This window comes from Electrophorus electricus, chromosome 5 (genome assembly GCF_013358815.1).
Source record: "Electrophorus electricus isolate fEleEle1 chromosome 5, fEleEle1.pri, whole genome shotgun sequence".
NCBI classification, from domain to species: domain Eukaryota; kingdom Metazoa; phylum Chordata; class Actinopteri; order Gymnotiformes; family Gymnotidae; genus Electrophorus; species Electrophorus electricus.
Genome location: NC_049539.1, coordinates 21,115,730 through 21,135,136, shown reverse-complemented (window position 1 = coordinate 21,135,136; position 19,407 = coordinate 21,115,730). Strand labels below are relative to the sequence as shown.

At 41.9% G+C, this 19,407-nt stretch overlaps 1 protein-coding gene across 1 annotated transcript in view; it reads left to right on the top strand.

The window, feature by feature from the left end:
- LOC113569178 (NACHT, LRR and PYD domains-containing protein 3-like) overlaps window positions 1–19,407 on the top strand; it is a 239,803-nt gene that overhangs the window by 27,952 nt on the left and 192,444 nt on the right. The window contains exons 11-13 of the mRNA XM_035526147.1: window positions 2,047–2,217; window positions 5,916–6,089; window positions 11,743–11,916. Coding sequence (XP_035382040.1) covers window positions 2,047–2,217; window positions 5,916–6,089; window positions 11,743–11,916 — 519 coding nt within the window. The remainder of the gene's footprint in view (window positions 1–2,046; window positions 2,218–5,915; window positions 6,090–11,742; window positions 11,917–19,407) is intronic.

Below are 19,407 nucleotides of genomic sequence, written 5' to 3'. Positions count from 1 at the left end.
AACAAACATTGCCAGACAAGGCAATGCAAGGAAATATACACTTTTATATTATAAAGTTCTCTTCTCTAAACATTTCTAAATATAGTTTTCTGTTGAAACCTCACTGCATTTCATTAAATAACCACACTATGGAGACAAAGAGTTACATTTGTGATGCATGAGCAGCTATTCAAGTCTAGAAGAGAAATATAACATTGTAAAGAGGAGACACATAAGTCCTTGTCCACATGTACAGGTGTATTTATTACAATGCTGCTTCAACTAGGCGCTTTTGCATTTTGTCCACAAGCTGCATTTTTGGTAACCTGAGAGCAGAAATTTAGCAAAATGTCTTAGAGGATGAATATTTTCAGAAACTCCAACAGCTGTGTTGTTGTAAAATGAAGTGTTCTAATGTAAGATTTTCACTGAGTGATTTTATCTAGTTTATGTATGAAAACACTGTAAACATCAGTCATTCTAATCTCTCTGCAAATAAAAGCCCTTAAAATCTTAATTAAAACATTTAAAGCTGAACCATTGAGGTTCTGGGCACATTACAGGACTCTTTTACAATCACACGATTCCCTTGCATTTATGGGTGGGAGACTCTGTTCTCATTATGATCTACACGGTGTGTTCAACCCATGTTGAAATGAGCTGAACTCACAGCCATGCTGGAGGAAAGAACGCAACAAGTTAATATTCATTCAATAGAACTGAAAAGTTTATTGGTTATTCCTTAAGATAAACCTGTGATCTCTCTCCACGGGTGTTTTTATGAAACATGTAGCTGGCTAATATTAGTAACCTTAAGCTTGCCAAGTTACAGTATATTGTTGGTTACTACACCTAGATACCTCACACTAACGTCATATTAGCTTGACTTAGGAGTGAATGTTGGCTGCTAATTTTTCATCAAGCCAGAGACATCAAACTAAAATAGAACAGTGATGGTACAAGACGTCGACTCAGCAGAGAGAGAAACTGAGCAGACAGCTAACAGTAAACTCAGGACATCTGAACACAGTAGTGAGGAACAATGTTCAGCACTGGACGAGTGAACCTGTGGACTTAATTACAAGAGAGAAAGAAAGAGACAAACAAGACACAGTAATCAGGAGATTAGGAGGAGAGAAGTAGTGAAGTGTGTGTGTGTGTGTGTGTGTGTGTGTGTGTGTGTGTGTGTGTGTGTGTGTGTGTGTGTGTGTGTGTGTGTCACACTGCGTGCCTGATGTACTGTAATAAAGCTAATGAGGCTAATGTTAGCTTCCGTAAATCTAAGGAACTGGCTAGAATATAAAATACTCCTGCTTGTTCGTTTACAGTTAGTATAGAGAGACAGAAAACAACCAGGATGAAGAGAAAGAGTAATGCTATTGACATGGCAACCTTCTTTAGTAAGAAGACAGCAGAAGAGAGAAAAGACAGACGAGCTTGATGGTGAAAGCCTCCGGGATTCTCGGTGCACCACAGAGACAGAACTCAGGATCTCACTGGGAAAAGCAATGTCAGAGGAGAATGTTTCATGATCAGTGACTCATAGTGTGAGCACAGGAATGTAAACACTAGTAAAAGATTCTGCTCTCTGAATTCTGTTATTCCTCCATAATCACTCCTCAGTGTTTATTCCTCCATAATCACTACTCTGCATGTCTTCCAACAATATTTTCTGTTTGTATATTAATGTGTTTGTATTTGTGAAACATTGAATAACATCTATGTTGTTTTGTTTCCTGTTATGGTGTTAGGGGTGTGATATTTTGATATTTGGACTCTGATTATGGTAACTTCCATTCACTGACTTATGAACCAACCATCCATTATTTGGTCACCTGTCTTAGGTTGCTAATGAATGTTATTTGTCATGTCTTTGTCCATTCTGTCTTTGATGAAGACACGGTAGTGTTGAAATGTTGCTGTGTTTGTAAAATTAAAAGGCTGAAAATGTATCAGTGTGTTCCAGACCTTTCAAGCTCTTCTTTACATTTTTATTAGCAGTTCAGATCTTTTAATTCATCATCCTCTGACTGAACTACATTATTTACTGTATTTACTCTTTTACAGACTATCTGGCTGTGGTCTCACGGAAGAGTCTTGCAAATCTCTCACATCAGTTCTACAAACAGAAAACTCATTGAGAGAGCTGGAGATGAATAATAATGACCTGCAGAATTCAGGAGTGGAGCAGCTTTGTGCTGGACTGAAGAGTTCACACTGTAAACTGGAGATTCTTAGGTGAGTTTCTGGGCCTATTTTTGAATGTAAATAAAGAGCCATTTTAAAAAGGTCAGTGTCAACTCCCTTATAGTACAGTATTAAACAAACATTGCTAGGCAATGCAATGCAAGGAAATGTACACTTTTATATTATATTATAAAGTTCTCTTCTTTAAATATTTCTAAATATAGTTTTCTGTGGAAACCTCACTGCATTTCATTAAATGACCACACTGTGGAGACAAAGAGTTAAATTTGTGATGCATGAGCAGATTTTCAAGTCTAGAAGAGAAATATAACATTGTAAAGAGGAGACACAAATAAGTCCTTGCCCACATGTACAGGTGTATTTATTACAGTGCTGCTTCAACTAGGCGCTTTGGCATTTTGTCCACAAGCTGCATTTTTGGTCACCTGAGTGCAGAAATTTTCCAAAATGTCTTACAATCACACATGATTCCCTTGTGTTTTTGGGTGTGAGACCCCATTCTCATTATGATTTACACGGTGTGCTCAACACATGTTGAGGTGAGCTGAACTGACAGCCGTGCTGGAGGAAAGAACTCCACTGAAAGAATCTCACTGTAGCTCCACAGATCTGCTGTAGTGTTGGTTGTGTCCACTCTCACTGTAGCCCCACAGATCTGCTGTAGTGTCAGCTGTGTCCACTCTCACTGTAGCCCCACAGGTCTGCTGTAGTGTCGGCTGTGTCCACTCTCACTGTAGCCCCACAGGTCTGCTGTAATGTCAGCTGTGTCCACTCTCACTGTAGCCCCAAAAAGGGCTGCTGACTTGTTTAGTTGGGGTTTTTTTTGTGTTAATGTAAATGGTCGATTTTACTGAATAAATTAGTTGTGTGAAGTAGCGATATTGTGAGTTGAAGTTCTGATCCAACTGAAACAACATGTGAACGGTCCTCTTCTCCCCAGTATTTTACTGCACACATACAGTCCATGAAGGACAAACTCCAGGGACACATTTCATGTCAACAGCAGACATGAGATAGTTGCCTCACACACACTTAACTGACTGATGGGGTCTGCCTCACACACACCTGACTGACTGATGGAGTCCCTGACTCAGCTATTGAGCCTCTGTGATTCTCGGTGCACCACAAAGACAGAACTCAGGACCTCACTGGGTAAAGCAAAGGCAGAGGAGAATGTTTCATGTTCAGTGACTCATAGTGTGAGCACAGGAATGTAAACACTAGTAAAAGATTATGCTGTCTGCATTCTGTCCAATCAATACTGCAGTGTTCATTCCTCCATAATCACTACTGCGGTGTTTATTCCTCCATAATCACTACTGCGGTGTTCATTCAAGTTCAAGTTCAAGTTTGGTTTATTCGTCACATACATAGTCATACACAGTATAACTCGCAGTGAAATGGTGGTGAGTGCTCTGTCCAAATTGAGGAAAGGAAACAGGGGTGCATAGAGAAAAATGTATATATGTAAGATAAATATATATACTCTATGTATGTACAAAATATATTAACAACGTATGTACAATATATGTATATTATGATTATATACACAATGTACAATGTATATGTTGGGTATATATGTACACAATCTACAGAATGTACAGTGCAGGTGTAATATGGTTGGGTATATATGTACACAATCTACAGAATGTACAGATCCATTTTGTATAATAACATATCTACAGTTGTTGTGTAACAAGGTAATTGAGTATAAATCGATATATACAGGTGTACAGATATACAGTTATGTTACATGGTGGTGGTGGTCCCCACAGTTTATCAGTTTCCCTGATTCAGGGCCCGAATGGCCTGTGGGAAGAAGCTCCTCTTCAGCCTCTCTGTCTTGGTCTTCAGGGAGCGGAAGCGCCTCCCTGACCTCAACAGAGAGAAGAGTCTATTGTTGGGATGGGTGGGGTCCTTCACAATTTTCCTGGCCTTGGTCTGGCACTGCTTGTAGTAGATGGTCTGCAGGTCAGGAAGTTCCGTGTGAGTGATGCGCTCTGCTGAACGCACTACCCTTTGGAGTGCTTGTCTGTCCTGCTTGGTGCTATTCCCAAACCAGACTGTGATGTTCCCTGAGAGGATGCTCTCGATAGTGCAGGTGTAGAAGTTCCGCAGTACCTTGGAGGGCAGTCTGAAGTCTCTTAGGCGTCTGAGGTGGTAAAGACGCTGACGAGCCTTCTTTGCCAGGGAGTTGGTATGGCGGGACCAGGAAAAGTCCTACGAGATGTGAACACTAAGGTACCTGAAACTATCTACTCTCTCCACCGTGGTTCCACTGATCCTCACAGGTTGGTAGTGCCGCACCTGCTTCTTGCTGCAATCCACGAACAGCTCCTATGTCTTACTGATGTTTAGGAGGAGATTATTTTCCTGGCACCAGTTTTCCAGGTGTTTAATCTCCTCCAGGTAGGCCCTCTCGTCGTTGTCCGAGATCAGACCCACGACAACGGTGTCGTCAGCAAACTTGACAATGATGTTAGAGCTGGAAGTGGCTGTGCAGTCGTAGGTGTACAGTGAGTAGAGCAGGAGGCTTCGGACACACCCTGAGGAGCTCCAGTGCTGAGGATGAGGGTGGATGAGGCGCAGTTGCCCACCCGTACTGATTGTGGTCTGTCTGTTAGGAAGTTGGAGATCCAGTCGCACAGGGATGTATGCAGTCCTAGATCTCCCAACTTAGTAGTGAGTAGGGAGGGGATGATGGTGTTAAATACTGAACTGTAGTCGACAAATAGCATTTTAACATAATTTCCCCTCCCTTCGTCCAGGTGAGTCAGTGTAGTGTGGAGCAGATGTGCAATTGCATCGTCAGTGGAGCGGTTGTGGCGGTATGCAAACTGCAGTGGGTCCATGGAGGCTGGCAGTGAAGATGTGATGAAGTCTCTGACTAGCTTTTCAAAGTACTTCATCACGACTGATGTGAGGGCGACAGGGCGGTAGTCATTGAGGTCGGAGGGTCGAGGTTTCTTCGGGACGGGGACGATGGTGGATCGCTTGAAGCTGGACGGGACGATACCGAGCGTCAGGGAGAGATTGAAGATGTCGGTGAATACCGGGGCTAGCTGATCTGCGCAGGCTTTGAGGACCCTCCCGCAGATACCGTCTGGTCCCATCGCCTTCCTGGTATTCACCCTTTTAAACACTCTCCTCACGTCACTCTCCGTGATGATGAGAGGGCGCTGTTCTATGGTGGGCCCCACGCATGTGCCATTGGCTGCGTCGATAGTGCCATTCTTCCATAATCAATACTGCAGTGTTTATTCCTCCATAATCACTACTGCAGTGTTTATTCCTCCATAATCACTACTCTGCATGTCTTCCAACAATATTTTCTGTTTGTATATTGGTGTATTTGTATTTGTGAAACATTGAATGAGATCTATGTTGTTCTGTTTCCTGTTATGCTGTTAGGGGTGGGATATTTTTGATATTTGGACTCTGATTATGGTAACTGCCATTCACTGACTTATGAACCAACCATCCATTATTTGGTCACCTGTCTTAGGTTGCTAATGAATGTTATTTGTCATGTCTTTGTCCATTTTGTCTTTGATGAAGACACGGTAATGTTGAAATGTTGCTGTGTTTGTGAAATTAAAAGGCTGAAACTGTATCAGTGTGTTCCAGACCTTTCAAGCTCTTCTTTACATTTTTATTAGCAGTTCAGATCTTTTAATTCATCATCCTCTGACTGAACTACATTATTTACTGTATTTACTCTTTTACAGACTATCTGGCTGTGGTCTCACTGAAGAGTCTTGCAAATCTCTCACATCAGTTCTACAAACAGAAAACTCCTCACTGAGAGAGCTGGAGATGAATAATAATGACCTGCAGAATTCAGGAGTGGAGCAGCTCTGTGCTGGACTGAAGAGTTCACACTGTAAACTGGAGATTCTCAGGTGAGTTTCTGTGACTATTTTTGAATGTAAATAAAGAGGCATTTTAAAAAGGTCAGTGTCAACTCCCTTATAGTACAGTATTAAACAAACATTGCCAGGCAAGGCAATGCAAGGAAATGTACACTTTTATATTATATTATAAAGTTGTCTTCTTTAAATATTTCTAAATAGTTTTCTGTTGAAACCTCACTGCATTTCATTAAATGACCACACTGTAGAGACAAAGAGTTACATTTGTGATGCATGGGCAGATTTTCAAGTCTAGAAGAGAAATATAACATTGTAAAGAGGAGACCCAGATGAGTCCTTGTCCACATGTACAGGTGTATTTATTACAATGCTGCTTCAACTAGGCACTTTGGCATTTTGTCCACAAGCTGCAATTTTGGTCACCTGACCGCAGACATTTTGCGAAATGTCTTACAGGATGAATATATTTAGAAACTCCAACAACTGTGTTGTAAAATGAAGTGTTCTAATGTAAGCATTTCAGTGAGTGATTTTATCTAGTTTATGTATGAAAACACTGTAAACATCAGTCATTCTAATCTCTCTGCAAATACAAGCCAGGATGAAGAGAAAGAGTAATGCTATTGCCATGGCAACCTTCTTTAGTAAGAAGACAGCATGAGAGAGAAAAGACAGAAGAACTTGATGGTGAAAGTGTCCAGGGGGAGAACATGGAAGAGAGTGAACACAGCAGACAGAGACAGAAGAGCCAGCTGTGTCCACTCTCACTGTAGCCCCACAGGTCTGCTGTAGTGTCAGCTGTGTCCACTCTCACTGTAGCCCCACAGGTCTGCTGTAGTGTCAGCTGTGTCCACTCTCACTGTAGCCCCACAGGTCTGCTGTAGTGTCAGCTGTGTCCACTCTCACTGTAGCCCCACAGCTCTGCTGTAGTGTCAGCTGTGTCCACTCTCACTGTAGCCTCACTGTAGCCCCACAGCTCTGCTGTAGTGTCAGCTGTGTCCACTCACAGCTGTTGGTTACTACACCTAGATACCTCACGCTAACGTCATATTAGCTTGACTTAGGAGTGAATGTTGGCTGCTAATTTTTTCATCAAGCCAGAGACATCAAACTAAAATAGAACAGTGATGGTAGAAGACGTGGAGTCAGCAGAGAGAGAAACTGAGCAGACAGCTGACAGTAAACTCAGGACATCTGAACACAGTAGTGAGGAACAATGTTCAGCACTGGACGAGTGAACCTGTGGACTTAATTACAAGAGAGAAAGAAAGACACACAAGACACAGTAATCAATAATCAGGAGATTAGGAGGAGAGAAGGAGTGAAGTGTGTGTGTGTGTGTGTGTGTGTGTGTGTATGTGGTGCATAGCATGTGTGGTGTTTTGTATTACATCAGAACTTTAGATCAGACATTTCTGCACCCATAATTCATCATTTGATACTACATTATTCAGATACACTGAGAATTATAACCACACGTAGAAATATAACCAAACGTCGAATTATAATCGCATGTAGAATTCTAACCAAATGTAGCAATATAACTCCATGTAGAAATATAACCACACAGAATTAAACCAGACCTCGCACTGTTTAGTTCAGGGCCAATATGACTACTGTTTATACACAGTAAACCAGACCTCACACTGTTTAGTTCACGGCCAATATAACTACTGTTTATACACAGTAAACCAGACCTCACACTGTTTAGTTCAGGGCCAATATGACTACTGTTTATACACAGTAAACCAGACCTCACACTGTTTAGTTCAGAGCCAATATGACTACTGTATGTACACAGTAAACCAGACCACACACTGTTTAGTTCAGGGCCAATATGACTACTGTTTGAAATCTTATTTATTACACAGATTGACACAAGTATGTTTCATTTACTGTTTATAATGCTTCACCTCAATTGAAACGTGTGTGAGGGAGAGACAGAATTATTAATTGTGTGTGTTTGTGTGTGTGTGTGTGTTTGTGTGTGTGTGTGAGAGAGAGAGAGAAACACAACTATTATCTGTGTGTGTGTGTGTGTGTGTGTGTGTGAGAGAGAGAGAAATAGAGAGAGAGACGGAGAGAGACAGATCTATTATTTGTAAGTGTGAGACAGAACTATTATCTGTGAGTTTGTGTGTGTGTGAAATAAAGAGAGAGAGAGAGACAGACAGATCTATTTGTGTGTGTTAGAGAGGCAGAACTATTATCTGTGTGTGACCACCACTGTTGGAATGTGTTCCTCACTGGACCCCTTGCTGTGCTCCTTGTCTTTCTGCTTCCTCCATACAGGAGAACAAACACTGACCACAGAAAATACTTAAAACCACAAGATGTCTGGAGGGCTCAGAAGTTCAGAAACAATAGTGAAGGTGTTTTGCAGGGAAAAGATATAAAATACAACTAGTGGGAGAGTCAAGGCACTGTTCTGTTTAAAAAAAAAAAAAAAAAAAGGAAAAAATGTGTAAAACTCTTATTTAATGCATTGTTCATAGCAACACTCTAATACAATGGTTATGCTACAGTTTTAATATGTGTCCAAGCTACATCCCACACAATATAGTAACATGGCCGTCTTTAGGGTTCACAAATTATGAAGAAAATCATCAGTTTTATCTTACAGTGTTTGATAAATGGTAAAGGAGTGTTGGAGGCAGCCATCTTCAGTTGCTGGTTATTTCAGCTGCAGATGATTAGAGAGAGATACCAACCTTTATACATCTCTGTTATGTGCCAGTGTAGGGGGAGAGACCACAACAGACACTTTATTCTGAGCACAAACCATTATTACAAAAAAGTAATAGAGATCTACAAACATGCCATCTGTCTCTATGGGGAGTATAAGACAGAATAAAAACCAAATCCAACACCTGCTCCACCCCAAACCTGTCTTCATTAAACATAAACCAGAAGAGGGAAAAGAAAATACAGTAGTAGATGTAACAAGTTCAAATCCACTCAGTGAATGTACAGTAATCTTCTACACCCACAATATTTTATGTTGATACACACAGCCACACAATAGACTACACTACCCAACACTGGCACAATGACCTGGGGGAGTTGTTCTAGGACAGAGCCAACTCTGGAAACTGAAGGTACAAATCTGTGTTCTATTAGCATGCCTGTGTTCAGTTTGTCTATTAAATGTTATCAGGCTGCAGTTATGGAGTGTTTGTAGTTTCACTGTAACTGTAGTGTGGTAGCAGCAGGGTGTGTTTGGGTGTGTGTAGGGCACCAGAATGGTCAGAAACAGTATTATAACACCATTATATGTAGTGAAGATAATGTTCCTAATATTTTTCTCAACTAAAACTGGGAGCACACGAAACAGCAGAAAACAATTTGGTCTAGAAATACAGTAATAACCTTGTGATTGTTGTCCTTGTGTTTTTAGGAAGTCTATGTTGACGTATTAAAAAATGTCAAAAGGTACAATAAAAACACTCCACAAATTTTTTAAATTGTACCATTTGAAAAAAAAAAATGAAGGTAGTAATAACATGAATATCCAAGAAGCACTTGTATCCAGCAGTAACAGGAATATGAGTGATCAGGTTCTCATTTTGAGTGACAGTAATTTTATCCAATCAAATATGTGGTAGGACGGCCGGGGCAGCAGAATATTGAATGACGTCATTACAGTGGCCAATAGCATCAGAGGAGCTGTTTTAACTTACTGAGGTGAAGAGAACTGTAGTGGATCATGAAAATGACAGAAAATCTCAAACTGGAATTGGAGGATATTTGCTGCTATGGTGATTTCCAAGAGAAAAGGAAAATACCAGAAAGGGACAGACAAAAAGTAAAAGTAGATGGACTAAGACAGACAGACAAAGCCTGTGTGAGTTTTTCACTCAATCTCTGATCGTCATTCATGGCTAACAGCTAACTAGCTAATGTTAGCAAAGAAAGTCTAGCTATGTTGATTTGTTTAGTTGTTTACTGTTCAGCACAGATATCTGACCAGCTAACAGTCTCAACAATTTGACCAAACTGTCAATAAGCAAGATTGGACTTCTTGTCTTTGCAACAATCAAGTTACAGTCTTTAGGAGAAATGCGGTTGGATCTTCACGTAGTTGAGAGCAGGAGGGAGGAGGGTGAGGGTGTGACGGGAGATTTGACGGGGATGTGATTTATAACATCTGGTGTTCATGAACTACAGCTGTGTATTAATCAGTCAGGTCCCCTACATCAGTATAAACACATTTAAATCTTGTAGCTAGGTTACAGGTGGTTACTAGGTTACAGGTGGTTACTAGGTTACAACCGCGATCACGCTATCCGCGCTTTAGCGATTCACGGTCAAGTCGTCCGCGCTTTAAATTATGCGCCTATATGCGCGATTTTACGGTATTTCGCTGTATTTTTAAGAGCTTCGATGGACTTGCACGTTTACTACATTTAAAAGTACAAAATACAGTTTACTTGATTGAACTAGTTAAATTGCATAATTACATTAAACACAATTGGTAATATATTTACACAGCTTAATAAGCATTGTGGAAAATGCTTTTTCTACATAATGTTTCTCAGAAGGTTATTATAGAGCTTGACTGCCAGCTGAAACAGGGGTTATCACTAGTGAAATGTGGCAAATGTGCAGGGCAGGAGAACTCCAGGGCTGAAATATTCCACTGCCAATTGAATGGTGGCCCTTGGCCATCACCAGATCATTAATAAATCTATATTGAAGTTTTACATATTTTTCTGAATTTTAACAAAATGCAAAAACAGTTCCACTACCACATGTGAGTAGAAGCCCTTGACTATTAGCAGAGTAAGTTTGGACACTCACTGTACAATGTCTTCATAAATCCATATTAAAGTCAAACTACCTTTAGGCAAAATAATGCACTCATTTTGTATAGACTGAATTTGCAGAGTATCAGCAGAGTAAGTTTGGACAGATTTCACTCTACTATTTTTCATAAACTCCTATTAAAATAATAATACCTTTGGGTGAATTCATGTTTCATTCAGGTTGATTTTGGATATCTATTTCTCAGAAATGTCCTATAAAGCCAAGACAGTTCCATGACCACATAAGAGTACATTTATATTTACTTTTACAGCATTTGGCAGATGCTTTTATCCAGAGTGACTTACATTGTAATATTTAGTGTATCTACTGTAGACTATATTGTATTGTCAGTTGTATCTACTTGCAGTCTAGCTATCTGTAATCTTGAGGACACTTGTGAAAGTCTGGCATCAGCTTTGCAACTTCCAAAAAAAGTATGCATCGCTTAGGATTCTTAGACTTTATCTCTGAGTCACAGGTCCAGAAATGTGACAGTGTTTTTACTCCTGTTATCACAGCCAGATGTAGAATTCTGCCAAGATTTTACTGGCATCATCTCATACAGTCTGACATGTAACAGTCTAATAAGACCACTGAAATCACACAGTGTAAGTCCAGCTTTGGGGTTCTTCTGATGTAGGTTAATAGTGCACTAGAGTTCTGAAGGGCTGAATAAAAATAAGAGCAAAAATAAACACAGACAGCAGCGATCTGGAGAAGAGTGAACAAAACCATCTGCCATGGAGGACGCCGGAGAGAGATGAGAGTGGAGGAACCTCCACTACAGTTACCAGCCTCTCTAGCTGCCCCATGCAGGCTGCTCTGGAAGTGCATCTCACTCTCTGTCTCTCTCTACCTGTTTCCCTCCTTTCTGCAGACTGTCTGGTTGTTTGGTCACAGAGGAAGGCTGTTCTTCTCTGGCTTCAGCTCTGAGGTCAAACCCCTCCCACCTGAAAGAACTGGACCTGACGTACAACCACCCAGGAGAGTCAGGAGTGAAGCTGCTCTCTGCTAGACTGGAGGATCCCCACTGCAGACTGGACACTCTCAGGTATGGAACGTTAGTGTGTGCATGCGTATGTGGGTTTGTTTGTGTGTGCTTACGTGTATGTGTGTGGGTGTGTGTGTGTGTGTGTGTGTGTGTGTGTGCGTGCGTATGTGTTTCTGTGTTGGTGTCTGTGTGTGTTTATGAAAGAGTGAGAATGAGAAAATACTGAAAACTGAGTCTTCCATTCCTGAGTAGTGCCGTTCCCATATCATACTGTGGAATTCACTCTCCATCATTCTCCTGTAGGAACTGCTGAGTTTTAGTTGACATGCTACATTTCCTCAGCCTCCTCAGGAAGTACAGATGCTGTTCTGTCAGGAGTTTATAAACTCTGTTCCATTTTTTGAGGTTAGTTGTAATTCATTTATGAACCACAGGGTGTCAGTAGCAGCGAGTCGGTTTCTGTGTGTAGCGATCGTAGAGTGAGAGAATACAACTCCAAGAGTTCTAGTTATTGTAGTTATTATAGTTATTGTAGTTATTATAGCCGTGCTAATGCAGTTGTCTGCGTACATCTCATACCTTTTGAAAACATTGTGGTTGTGTGTAGTTTATTGTATTGTTATTTGTAATCACAGATCATTATTTGGTGGATAATGTTATTCTCTGTGAAGTTTGCTGCATTGTGTTTTGTGTATATCGGTACTTGTTGTGGCTGGCTTGTTGTTGATTTGTCTTTCATGTGATTCAGTTTCACGTTTCCTCCTGTTGTCAATAAAACTGTGAACAAGAGCTGAACATTTTCAGAGTTCTGATGTCAGGAGAGTGTTAACCTGCAGGTCATGCTGGGTATCGTACATAAGCAGAGGACACAGCAGATACTGTTGGGATTTCTTTATGATGTGGTGTTTGTTGTAGGTCCAGGTGAGGTCCTCACTGATGTGGGGTGTGTGTTGTAGGTCCAGGTGAGGTCCTCACTGATGTGGGGTGTGTGTGTTGTAGGTCCAGGTGAGGTCCTCACTGATGTGGTGTGTGTGTGTTGTAGGTCCAGGTGAGGTCCTCACTGATGTGGGGTGTGTGTTGTAGGTCCAGGTGAGGTCTTCACTGATGTGGGGTGTGTGTGTTGTAGGTCCAGGTGAGGTCTTCACTGATGTGGGGTGTGTGTGTTGTAGGTCCAGGTGAGGTCCTCACTGATGTGGGGTGTGTGTGTTGTAGGTCCAGGTGAGGTCCTCACTGATGTGGGGTGTGTGTGTTGTAGGACCAGGTGATGTCCTCACTGATGTGGGGTGTGTTGTAGGTCCAGGTGAGGTCCTCACTGATGTGAACTCCAGGAAGGTGAAGGAGTTCACCTACATCTCTCCTGTCTGTAGTGGTGTGTGCTGTTGCTTCTCCTTCCTCCTTGGGTCAACAATCATCTTGGTCTTGTCTGCATTCAGGGAGAGATTGTTGTCATGACACCATGTCACCATATCTGTCACCTCCCTCCTGTATGCTGTCTCATCCAGTGATCAGTCAAACCAGTTTGATGATGCTGGTGTTATACTGGGTGGCCACACAGTCCTGGGGGGTCCCAGTGTTCTCAGTCCTTGTGCTGGATGTACATTGCCAGTTCTGACTGACTGATTCTGTCTGTTAGAAAGTTCAGCCCCATTTACAGAAGGAGGGTGTGAGTCCAGTGGTGAGTGTTTCAGTCAGTTTGGTTGGGGTGACTGTGTTGACTGCTGAGCTGTAATCAGTGAACAGCACTGGAACATAACTGTCCATGTCCTCCAGATGTGTGAGAGACGTGTGGATGTCAGTGCTGACAGTGTCCTCGGTGCACTGGTTCTGGTGGGCTGTAAACTGGTGGGGTCCTCTGGACAATAACGGACATTACAGTAGTAAGAATATAGACAATAAGGAGCAGAATAAGTAGTGAGATGGAGAAAAATAAATAAAGAAATATGGAACAATAAGCAATTAATGTCTAGTGTGGTTTTCTAGAAGTCCTTGTCTGGTCCCGACGGTGTGCACATGACCGAAACTCTTCCTGTATGAGATCATCCATGAAGGGCAGCGGGGAAGTAGCTGTGTGGGGTGGAGGGATTAGCCATGGCAGCTGAGACAGTAACGTCATGACATCAGGGGTAGGTGAACCTCAGCAGACAGAGAGACTAGATTATTAGACATGTCCAGGTAGAGGGTGTGTAAAGTAGGAAACTATGATGTGCAAAGATGGACTTTGGCAGATGTAGCTGTGGCAGCACAACTAAAAGGAACCACAGGCATGATCAACACTCCGCCGCTCTCAGTCAACAAACTAGAGAGACAAAAGAGAGGTGAAGTGACAACATCATCACATCCCAGTTTACCAGAACTCTCAATGCCCAGAACGATGTGTGTGTCTGAAATGGAGAGAGAGAGCGAGAACTATTATCTTTGTGTGTTTGTGTGAGAGAGAGACAGAACTATTATCTGTGTGTGTGTGTGTGTGTGAGAGAGAGAGAGAGAGAGAGAGAGAGAGAGAGAGAGAGAGAGAGAATTATTATCTGTGTGAGACATAGAGAGACAGAACTATTATCTGTGCGAGACAGAGAGAGAAAGAGCTACAGAACTATTATCTGTGTGTGAGACAGAGAGAGAGAGAGAGCGAGAGAGAGCGACAGAACTATTATCTGTGTGTGAGACAGAGAGAGACAACTATTATCTGTGTGTGAGACAGAACTTTTCTGTGTGTGAGAGAGAGAGAGAGAGAGACAGAACTATTATCTCTGTGTGTGTGAGAGAGAGAAACAGAACTGTTATCTGTGTGAGAGAGAGAGAGAGAGAGAGAGCGACAGAACTATTATCTGTGTGTGGAACACAGAGAGAGAGAGAGAGAGAGAGAGAAAGAGAGAGAGACCGAACGATTACCTGTGTGAGAGAGAGAGAAAGAGAGAGAGAGAGAACTAATAACTGTGTGTGTGAGAGAGAGAGAACTAATAACTGTGTGTGTGTGTGAGAGAGAGAGACAGAAATATTATCTGTGTGAGAGAGAGAGAGAGAGACAGAAATAAAATCTGTGAGAGAGAGAGAGAGAGAGAGAGAGAGAGAGAGAGAGAGAGACAGAACTATTATCTGTGAGAGAGAGAGAGAGAGAGACAGAACTATTCTCTGTGAGAGAGAGAGAGAGACAGAACTATTATCTGTGTGTGTGTGTGAGAGAGAGAGAGAGAAAGAGAGAGAGAGACAGAACTATTTTCCGTGTGAGAGAGAGAGAGCGAGATACAGAACTATTTTCCGTGTGAGATAGAGAGAGAGAGACAGAACTATTTTCCGTGTGAGAGAGAGAGAGAGACAGAACTATTTTCCGTGTGAGATAGAGAGAGAGAGACAGAACTATTTTCCGTGTGAGAGAGAGAGAGAGACAGAACTATTATCTGTGTGTGAGAGAGAGAGAGACAGAACTATTATCCGTGTGAGAGAGAGAGAGAGAACTATTATCTGTGTGTGTGTGTGTGTGTGTGAGAGAGAGAGAGAGAGACAGAACTATTATCCGTGTGAGAGAGAGAGAGAGCGAGACAGAACTATTTTCCGTGAGAGAGAGAGAGCGAGAGACAGAACTATTTTCCGTGTGAGAGAGAGAGAGAGAGAGACAGAACTATTTTCCGTGTGAGAGAGAGACAGAACTATTATCTGTGTGTGAGAGAGAGAGAGACAGAACTATTATCCGTGTGAGAGAGAGAGAGATAGAACTATTATCTTTGTGTGTGAGAGAGAGAGAGAGAGAGAGAGACAGAACTATTATCTGTGTGAGCCCGAGAGAGAGAGAGAGAGACAGAACTATTATCCGTGTGAGAGAGAGAGAGAGAGAGACAGAACTATTATCCGTGTGAGAGAGAGAGAGAGAGACAGAACTATTATCTGTGTGTTTGTGAGAGAGAGAGAGAGACAGATAATTATTTTCCGTGTGAGAGAGAGAGAGAGAACTATTATCTGTGTGTGTGTGAGAGAGAGAGAGAGAGAGAGACAGAACTATTATCTGTGTGTGTGTGAGGGAGAGAGAGAGACAGTACTATTATCTGAAAGAGAGAGTGACATAACTATTATCTGTGTGTGTGTGAGAGAGAGAGAAAGCGAGAGAGAGACAGAACTATTATCTCTGTGAGAGAGAGAGAGAGAGAGACAGAACTATTATCTGTGTGTGTGTGAGAGAGAGAGAGACAGAACTATTATCTGTGTGTGAGAGAGAGAGAGACAGAACTATTATCTGTGTGTGTGTGTGAGAGAGAGAGAGAGACAGAACTATTATCTGTGTGTGTGAGAGAGATAGAGACGGAACTATTATCTGTTTGTGAGAGAGAGAGACAGAGAGAACTATTTTCTGTGTGAGTGAGAGACAGAACTTTTATCTCTGTGTGTGAGAGAGAGAGAGAGAACGACAGAACTATTATCCGTGTGAGAGAGAGAGAGACAGAACTATTATCTGTGTGTGTGAGAGAGAGACAGAACTATTATCTGTGTGAGAGAGAGAGCGAGACAGAACTATTATCTGTGTGTGAGAGAGAGAGAGAGAGAGAGAGAGACAGAACTATTATCTGTGTGTGTGTGAGAGAGAGAGAGAGAGAGAGAGAGAGAGACAGAACTATTTTCCGTGTGAGAGAGAGACAGAACTATTTTCCGTGTGAGAGAGAGACAGAACTATTATTTGTGTGTGTGAGAGAGAGACAGAACTATTATCTGTGTGTGAGAGAGAGAGAGAGAGAGAGAGAGAGAGACAGAACTATTATCTTTGTGTGTGAGAGAGAGAGAGAGATAGAGAGAGTCAGAACTATTATCCGTGTGAGAGAGAGAGAGAGAGACAGAACTATTTTCCGTGTGAGATAGAGAGAGAGAGACAGAACTATTTTCCGTGTGAGAGAGAGAGAGAGACAGAACTATTTTCCGTGTGAGATAGAGAGAGAGAGACAGAACTATTATCTGTGTGTGAGAGAGAGAGAGACAGAACTATTATCCGTGTGAGAGAGAGAGAGAGAACTATTATCTGTGTGTGTGTGTGTGTGTGTGTGTGTGAGAGAGAGAGAGAGAGACAGAACTATTATCCGTGTGAGAGAGAGAGAGAGCGAGACAGAACTATTTTCCGTGAGAGAGAGAGAGCGAGAGACAGAACTATTTTCCGTGTGAGAGAGAGAGAGAGAGAGACAGAACTATTTTCCGTGTGAGAGAGAGACAGAACTATTATCTGTGTGTGAGAGAGAGAGAGACAGAACTATTATCCGTGTGAGAGAGAGAGAGATAGAACTATTATCTTTGTGTGTGAGAGAGAGAGAGAGAGAGAGACAGAACTATTATCTGTGTGAGCCCGAGAGAGAGAGAGAGAGACAGAACTATTATCCGTGTGAGAGAGAGAGAGAGAGAGACAGAACTATTATCCGTGTGAGAGAGAGAGAGAGAGAGACAGAACTATTATCTGTGTGTTTGTGAGAGAGAGAGAGAGACAGATAATTATTTTCCGTGTGAGAGAGAGAGAGAGAACTATTATCTGTGTGTGTGAGAGAGAGAGAGAGAAAGCGAGACAGAACTATTATCTGTGTGTGTGTGAGAGAGAGAGAGAGAGAGAGACAGAACTATTATCTGTGTGTGTGTGAGAGAGAGAGAGAGACAGTACTATTATCTGAAAGAGAGAGTGACATAACTATTATCTGTGTGTGTGTGAGAGAGAGAGAAAGCGAGAGAGAGACAGAACTATTATCTCTGTGAGAGAGAGAGAGAGAGAGACAGAACTATTATCTGTGTGTGTGTGAGAGAGAGAGAGACAAAACTATTATCTGTGTGTGAGAGAGAGAGAGACAGAACTATTATCTGTGTGTGTGTGTGAGAGAGAGAGAGAGACAGAACTATTATCTGTGTGAGAGAGAGAGAGAGAGACAGAACTATTATCTGTGTGTGTGAGAGAGATAGAGACGGAACTATTATCTGTTTGTGAGAGAGAGAGACAGAGAGAACTATTTTCTGTGTGAGTGAGAGACAGAACTTTTATCTCTGTGTGTGAGAGAGAGAGAGAGAACGACAGAACTATTATCCGTGTGAGAGAGAGAGAGACAGAACTATTATCTGTGTGTGTGAGAGAGAGACAGAACTATTATCTGTGTGAGAGAGAGAGAGAGACAGAACTATTATCTGTGTGTGAGAGAGAGAGAGAGAGAGAGACAGAACTATTATCTGTGTGTGTGTGAGAGAGAGAGAGAGAGACAGTACTATTATCTGTGTGTGTGTGTGTGTGTGTGTGTGTGTGTGTGTGTGTGTGTGTGTGTGTGAGAGAGAGAGAGAGAGAGAGAGAGAGAGACAGAACTATTTTCCGTGTGAGAGAGAGACAGAACTATTTTCCGTGTGAGAGAGAGACAGAACTATTATTTGTGTGTGTGAGAGAGAGACAGAACTATTATCTGTGTGTGAGAGAGAGAGAGAGAGAGAGAGAGAGACAGAACTATTATCTTTGTGTGTGAGAGAGAGAGAGAGATAGAGAGAGTCAGAACTATTATCCGTGTGAGAGAGAGAGAGAGAGACAGAACTATTATCTGTGTGTGTGAGAGAGAGAGAGAGAGAGAGAGAGAGAGACAGAACTATTTTCCGTGTGAGAGAGAGAGAGACAGAACTATTTTCCGTGTGAGAGAGAGACAGAACTATTATTTGTGTGTGTGAGAGAGAGACAGAACTATTATCTGTGTGTGAGAGAGAGAGAGAGAGAGAGAGAGACAGAACTATTATCTGTGTGTGTGTGAGAGAGAGACAGAACTATTATCTGTGTGTGTGTGTGTGAGAGAGAGAGAGAGAGACAGAACTATTATCTGTGTGAGAGAGAGAGCGACAGAACTATTATCCGTGTGAGAGAGAGAGAGAGACAGAACTATTATCTGTGTGTGTGTGTGAGAGAGAGAGAGAAAGAGAGAGAGAGACAGAACTATTATCTCTCTGTGAGAGAGAGAGAGAGAGCGACAGAACTATTATCTGTGAGAGAGAGAGAGAGACAGAACTATTATCCGTGTGAGAGAGAGAGAGACAGAACTATTATCTGTGTGTGTGTGAGAGAGAGACAGAACTATTATCTGTGTGTGTGTGAGAGAGAGACAGAACTATTATCTGTGTGTGAGAGAGAGAGAGAGACAGAACTATTATCTGTGTGTGAGAGAGAGAGAGACAGAACTATTATCTGTGTGTGTGTGAGAGAGAGAGAGAGACAGAACTATTATCTGAGAGAGAGAGAGAGAGAGAGAGAGAGAGATAGACAGAACTATTATCTGTGTGTGTGTGTGTGTGTGTGTGAGAGAGAGAGAAAGAGAGACAGAACTATTATCCGTGTGAGAGAGAGAGAGAGACAGAACTTTTATCTGTGTGTGTGTGTGAGAGAGAGAGAGAGAGAGACAGAACTATTATCCGTGTGAGAGAGAGAGAGAGATAGGACTATTATCTTTGTGTGTGTGAGAGAGAGAGAGAGAGAGACAGAACTATTATCTGTGTGAGCCCGAGAGAGAGAGAGAGCGACAGAACTATTATCTGTGAGAGAGAGAGAGAGACAGAACTATTATCCGTGTGAGA